Genomic DNA, 7,049 nt, shown 5'->3' with positions numbered 1-7,049 from the left:
GGGTGCGCAAGCAGGGGTTGGGGGTGGGAGGTGGAAACAAACAACAAAACTGTACATTTTTTTTAAAGTTTGTTGAAAAGAATATTGTCTTATTCTATAAAACATTTCAAACCTAGTTAGATATTTGTAATCAAAAACATTTGCGCAGAAAGCAGCACTTAGAGCTGCCTGTTCTATACCCTGCAGTTGGACAGGAAAAGAACTAAAAATGTCACCCTTCTGACATTCTAAGGCAGCTGGACTGGCAGCCAAGAAAGGGACAGTGGTGTCGTGGTGGGGAGAAGGGGAACAGTGTGAGAGTACCTTCCATAGCAGGTAGGAGCAGGCAGGAGTGGGCCAGAGGGAGCGCTTGTGACCGGGGCAGTGAAAATAAACGATTGGCTCTTATCAATCACTTGCACCAACTAACCGTTTGTATTTTCTTTACCGACCTTTCCCTCTTGGGATATCTGGTCTGGTGGGCTGGGAGGCCACAGTATCCCAGTGTCCACTTTGCTGTGCCTTTGTCCTGCTTGGCTAAGGCACAGAGACTTCTAGTTGGGTGGTTCTATTATATAGGATTCCCAGGCCAAGGAGGCACGGGATCTGTTCTAGATTGCAGAGCAGAATAGCTTGTTCCCTATATGTACCCATTAATGAATTCCCATAAAGTTTTGGGGAGAGTGGGGTCACAGCCCTCAGCCTGAAGATTGTGATTTGCCAGTCTCTAGTCTCTGTCTTCCGAGGTTGAGAGAGGTAGGAGGTCTCTAAAATCATCTGTTACAGTGTCTGCCTCTTATAGTGTGAGAGAAGGAACGTTTCTCAGGGTTTCAGCTCACAGTAATGCAGGAGGATTCTGTTCACTGCAGCAGGATATGTATATAGGTGAATCCTGTGGTGTGGGCTCCCAGGCCCAGGTGCTGAGAATAGCAACTATTTTATACAGTATGGGGGGGGCTCTGCCCTGCTGGTCTTTTTGATACACAGGTAGAGAATGAATAGAAAAGGGGGGTGGGGGGTGGGAGGCAGCTCAGTGGGGCTGCTGAAACTTGGGCAGAGTGAGTGTGAATGTGTGTGCACATGTGTGTGTGAAAGGGAGCACCCTACTCAACTTCCTGAAACAGGATTCTTTCTGGGGTAGCTTTCCCTGTGTGTCCCCAGACAGGCCTCTAGCCAGGAGACTTCAGTTGGGATCATTTAGTTTAACTTTACCAACACCTTCCCAGTTCTTGACAAAATAGCTGCAGGTTGCTGGGTTCAAGAATATGGGTGGGATATGGAAATACTCTTTCAATTCAGCTTCAGTTTTAATTCATCTTCCTGCTCAGCATTGTGTCAGCCAAGAGCTTACTCAGCAAACACCATGTATTGCAGCACTCCCTAGTGAGAAAACCCCGGGTTGTGCTACTAGAAAATGCTTCACTTCCACTTCCTTACCTGGCAGTTCTCTTGTTTAAACTTTTGTACTGAGATTTGATCTCTTCTCCCACTGTCCCTGCCAGGCAGAGCCCTTCTCTAGGTGTGCAGACCCTCATTCTGGCCTTCTAATCCTCCCTGTCTGTCCCGACACATCCTTCTGCTTAAGCACCTCTGTACCCGAGACTGGAACAGGGGTCTGGTAGGAAATAAGTTTGCTTGCTCATAATGATGTCTTTTCTCTTGGCACCTGCTTCCTTGAGGTGCCATCAAATGGATTTGTATGTGGCGGTGGGTGAAGTGATTGCATGAACTTTTCTATAACCCACTTTTTATTATTAAGGACTTTTAAGAAAGCTTTGCTCATAGTATCGGGCAAGGAGGTAAAAACTGGAGCCCAAAGAAATTCCCTTAGGGCAAGATTATGTTAAAGTAGAAAACTGAATTTCCTGAGATAGAGGCTGCCCCTCACCCCCTTAAGTACTCAGTCCTCCAGCATATAGTATTTTCTTACAGTTGGTGACATGGATGGTGGTCCTCAGGAACAGGGGAACAAAGCTTAAATCATTCTGAGGGTTTTGTTCTGGGTGGTGACAAGGGAAGTACTTGCCATTGATTTTTGACACTAGAAAGTCATCTTTTTTAAAAAAGCTGTTTTTCTAGGTGGGTAGAGAATGAAACTGCCACATCCTTGTTGGATCAGTCTAAGAGATCACTCAAACAGTGGATGTCTGGATTTTGTTTCTGTCTATTATGAAAAAACAAATGTTAAAGGGGGGGAAATGTGGATTATGGTAACAGGAGGGATCCCTAGCCTTGTTTTCCTTAGAAGACTTTTTAGTGTTTTATCAGATGTTTGTTGTAGTTGTAGATGGAAAAACTTGTGAGAAAAACAAAACACCACATGGAGCCTGTAAATGTTTTTGCACAACCTGTAAAGCATTCTTGGAAGTGGCCAGTAAAAAAGGGTTTTACCATTTAAAAAAAAAAAAAATGTAACTGTGTCATTGTTTACATCTGTAACTTTTTCCTCCCCTGTTCTCATTACAACATTCTGGCAAAAATGTAGGCACAGTAGCTTCCAGTTTTAGAATAAATAACCATTTGGATTGAATTCACCCTTTCTCCTGTGGCTGCACTGACTGGGTTGTGTTTACTCGTTTATGTTTTTTAAAGCTTATTTCTCAAGTTGCACTGGGTCCAACCAAGGATGGCTTTCCCTTGCATGGCTGCTGTTGCCTTCCTTTTCTACCATACTTCACATGGGAGCCAGCTGTACATTGGCGGTGAGGGGGCCAGGGTTCTTAGCTCTTGATTATGCTAAGAGCTTGAGCCATTAGAGTAGAAGAAAATAAATTTTAACTTCACCTCTGTATACTTGGACTGTGATAAAATCATTGGATATTTGGGGTTAAATGTAAGGGTCCATATATGAAAGGAAATAAGTTTATTTATTTATGAGTGATGACTACCTTGGAGGAAAAGCCTACTCATTCAACAGATATTTGGGGGTGCTTTATAGTGAATTTGAAAACTAAGAAGGTAAATTAAAGCACTCTTGTTGCTAGCACTGAACTGATTATAAATTTTTTTTTTTATTTTTTATTTTTTGGCGGTACTGAGGATGGAACCCAGAGCTAGGCCAGCACTCTACAACTGAGCCAAACTCCCAGCCCTGTAACTGCAATTTCTAATGGTGGGGTTGTTCATCATTAAGGCTGACAGATCATAGGCTCTTAGTATATACCATGTCTGAGTGGTATTAATGTAGACACTGTTTTAACAAACCCCCGCTTCTGTAGGTGACACATTCAGATTTCAGGGTCTTAAAACTTTGTACCCTAGGGACTAGGGTTGTAGCTCAGTGGTAGAGCGCTTGCTTTGCATGTGTGAGGCACTGGGTTCCATCCTCAGTGCCACATTAAAAAAATAAATAAAGGTATGTTTGTTTACAACTTAAAAAAAAAACTTGTACCCTAAATGTCATTCTTGATTTTGATCACTGCCTATTCACTGGGCATTTATTGTTAGAGCTAAATTAATTATCACCCCACCCAGGTACTAAAGTTTGAACCCGTCTCATAAATGCTAGGTAAGTGTGATACCACTGAGCTATCCCCCTAGCCCTAATGTGTTGTTTTTAATGGTTATTTATAATTTGTGCCTGTCTATAGTAACTGCCTAGCGCTATTTTCCCCCAACCAGAGTGATTTTTTTTTTTTTAACCTAATGCCAAGGTTACATTTATTGAGCACATTTGGCTTTTTACCAAGGCTGAGCTGGTGTGGAAATTTTCAGTTACTCTCCTGGAATTTGCCCAGCACTGTGATGCAGCAGGAAAAGGGAAGGGTTCTTATTCTCTATGCTCTGCTTGTCACTTCACAGTACAATCCATTCATTGAGTGGCTGCTATGTGCCAGGCATTGTCAGCATGCAGGAATTATGACAGACCTGAGCCTTCCTGTAGTTTTCACAAGTAACAGAAGGAACTAAGCAGATTTTCTGAACAAAATGGGGTTTGGAGTGCAACCAGGTTATTTTCTGTTTCTTAGCCTACAGGGTGAGGGAATTAATTAGATGGCCTCCAGAATCTGTTAGGGCTCAGAAATTCCATCAACAGTGAAATGCTGCTGTTTCAAGGGTACCCTTGGAGCTCATGAGGTCATCTTTTGGAATTGCTGATAAAATACTCTTTATTCCTTTGGTTTCCTCTCTTCCTCTCCCCTTGTTGATTTCCTGTGAGAAGGGGTGGGGAAGCTGGGGTGAAAGGTTATATCTGAATACAGGTCACCTTACTACTACAGCAGGTCAGCCTCTCTATACTCCAAGCATGTCCAGGCACAAAACAAGAGTTGGCCTAGGCTTTTCCCAGGAAGAAAGGGTCCCTTAAGTTAATGAGATATTGGGATGCTGGGCTGGGGATATAGCTCAGTTGGTAGAGTGCTTCCCTTGCATGCTCTAAGCCCTGGGTTCGATCCCTAGCACCACAAAAAAACAAAGTTACAGATGTTTTTTGTTTGTTTGTTTTGCCTTGTTTGGTATCAGAGATTGAACCCCTGGGCACTTAACTGCTGAGCCACATCCCTGACCATTTTTATTTTTTTTATCTTGAGTCAGCATCGTATTACATTACTTAGGGCTTTGCTGAGTTGCTGAGACTGGCCTGAACTTGCCATCCCCCTGCATCAGCTTCTTTACTCGCGGGGATTACAGGCCTGCGCCAAAAAGATGGTGCCAGGAAGAGACCCCTATTTTGCATTGCCGCCTCAAAGGGAGTCTACTTGGCGAGATACAGAAACCTTCATTTTTCCCCTAAAATCCACGCGATCAGCGCTGGCCATGCTTGCTAACTGGAGCCCTTTTGTCCCATGATCCATCCTTATGGCTGCCCGTGTGCCTTGGACACCACGCGGCGGTCGTCAGGTTCAAAACTGCGGGGTGCAGGCACCGAATTCGTAAGGGTAGGAGCAGCCATTTTGAGATCGACGAACACAGAAGGGTCCATATTGGGAGCGCCCGATGTTCCGGGCACCGCCATTTTGAGAGCATCCCGTACGGCGGGCCGCCCGGTGTGGAGGCCGCCATGTTGGCGCGGCCGGGCGGCAGCCATGTTGGACGACACAGCGGGCGCAGCCATCTTAGCACGAAGCGGCCCCGGTGCGGTGCCCGGTCCGCCCCGCCCCGCGCGCCCCGCCCCTCCGCTCCTAAGGGAGGGTCGGCCAGCAACTACCTTCCCGCAGCCCCCTAAACCTACCCTGTTCAGTCTGTTTCATGCTTACTTGCCTTCTGTGTTTGCGCGCGTGTGGGTGTGTGTACGATCCCCGCAGCTTCTGAGTGTCCGCTGTAACACCTCTCCCAGTGGCGATGCGCCGCCACCCCGGCCCCGCTGAGCTCCCATCCTTGACAACGTCTAACCTTCTTTGGCCCTGTTTCCGGGGTATGGCAAATCTGTTGTCTAGGATCCTCTACCCCAAGAATGCTAACACAGGAGCTGCCCTCTGAGGTTCTGGATGAATTTATTCTTTAAATGGCTTTAACCTTCCAGTAGCTCCCGGTGTGACTGAGAGCAGGCACCTGGCGCGTCCCTCTCTCCATTGTCTGAACGGGTCACAGAGGGACGTGGACAGGACGCTGGCAGTTTGGCAGAAACCTCTCTGATCGTAGAGCTAAGAGTGCCCCAGTCACGGGTTGCTTGGGGTTGGCCGCAGAGGGTGAGGAGAGGGGTCGATGTGGGTGAGCAGGGTCTTGTGCTTCAGATAACCTCACAGGGCGGGGCAAGGGTAGGAATGGGCTGCGGGGAGCCTCTGAAGCTCTCCACAGTTACCGACCTAAAGAAGGACGGAGAGGGAAAGGTGAGGAGAGTAGGAACTAAGTAGCTCAGAGGAGGGCACAGAAGAACTTCTTTTCTCTGAAGGGGTTCTCCGAAGTGGGCACAGGAGTGATGAGGGGATCCTCACAAGCGTGGGCATCACAGTAAGTCATCAGGTCTGCTGCTGCCTTGGACACCTAGGACACAGCCATAAGAAGGGAAGTTAGCCAGAACCCTTGAAAGGGACTACAGCCTCTTTCCAAAGGGGGTATCTTTTACCATGGGTAGGGCTCCTTGAGACTGTCTTCTCCCTCATCCCCACAGAAACCTGGGGTTAGCTCTCCTAGCAGAGCCCCAGCCTCCTCCCCTAACCTCAGGAAGTTGAGGAAAGAAGCATCTCTTATCAGGAGGTTTGGAAACCTACCACACAGTAAGGCCTGGCCAACTAATCAAGCCAGGGTCCCACCCACCTTTATCCGGCACAGGCTGGCCTCTATCTTTAGCTGTTCCACCATCTTGCGAGCTTGCCCAATACTCATGGTGCTATTCACAGGAGTCTCCCCTTTCATCCTGGAGAAAAGAGAGTGACAGTTCAGAGCTGTCTCAGCTAAAAGGCCCCCTCTGTGCTTACTCCTCACCAACCTTTACAAGGGTGGAGTCATGCCCCAATATTTTGTTTCCCTCTTATCCCAACCCTCTCTGGTTGCCTGTCCCATCCCTGTCTTCCTCAGTGGAAAAATAGGAGACGGTGGGCCACATGTCCTGGACCCCAGGTCATCAAACATGCAAATGATCTAAGGTTTTTTCAGTCCTTCAAGCCAGGTGTGTTCCCAGTTCTAAAAGCCTCAACCAAAAAGAGCCCCACCCTGATGAGGAGGGCATATCACCCCCACCTACCCTCCTTGAATCCCAATGGGATAAAAAACAAGCTGCTCCCTACTCACCTGAAGTGGCAGGCGGCAGCAGCAGCCTCAGCCCTGGAGTGTAAGGTCAGTGGGGGAGGGGGGCACCAAAAACTGCCTCAGATGGGGGGGTGCCCCACCCTGCAGGGAGTTGCAGCTGAAAATATCTGATGCAGAAGCAGATAATACAAAAAAGGCTACTGGGAAAGGGTCAGGCCTGAGGTCCGTGAAGGGGTGGTCTCAATTTCTGCAGCTCAAGCAGTGCCTAGATGCCTGATACCTGAAGGATGAAGGATGCTAGAAGGAGCTGCTCAAATCCTGGAGCATACCAACTGCCTGGCCAGTGGGGGAGTCTGGCTGCCACTTGCATCCCCTGAGTACACCCCCACTATTACTGTCTCACTACCTGCCCCTCCCCCACTGCAGGCATCCCAAGCCTGGAC

General features: G+C 47.7%; 2 protein-coding genes across 2 annotated transcripts in view; one reads left to right on the top strand and one right to left on the bottom strand.

Moving 5' to 3' along the window:
• Positions 1–2,509, top strand: part of Hnrnpul2 (heterogeneous nuclear ribonucleoprotein U like 2) — a 12,638-nt gene extending 10,129 nt beyond the window's left edge. The window contains exon 15 of the mRNA XM_015478103.2: positions 1–2,509. This exon is cut by the window's left edge and continues 229 nt beyond it. The gene's annotated coding sequence lies outside the window, so the exon portion shown is untranslated.
• A 2,896-nt stretch (positions 2,510–5,405) lies between these two features.
• Gng3 (G protein subunit gamma 3) lies at positions 5,406–6,892 on the bottom strand. Its single transcript, XM_048789012.1, has 3 exons — positions 6,649–6,892; positions 6,175–6,274; positions 5,406–5,901 (listed from the first exon to the last, which is right to left on the bottom strand). Exons 2-3 carry the CDS (start codon positions 6,271–6,273, stop codon positions 5,773–5,775), a joined length of 228 nt encoding a protein of 75 aa, XP_048644969.1. The 5' UTR covers position 6,274; positions 6,649–6,892; the 3' UTR covers positions 5,406–5,772.
• Positions 6,893–7,049: the final 157 nt, after the last annotated feature.

This window comes from Marmota marmota, unplaced genomic scaffold (genome assembly GCF_001458135.2).
Source record: "Marmota marmota marmota unplaced genomic scaffold, marMar, whole genome shotgun sequence".
NCBI lineage: Eukaryota > Metazoa > Chordata > Mammalia > Rodentia > Sciuridae > Marmota > Marmota marmota.
This window is presented reverse-complemented; position numbering and strand designations above follow the sequence as displayed.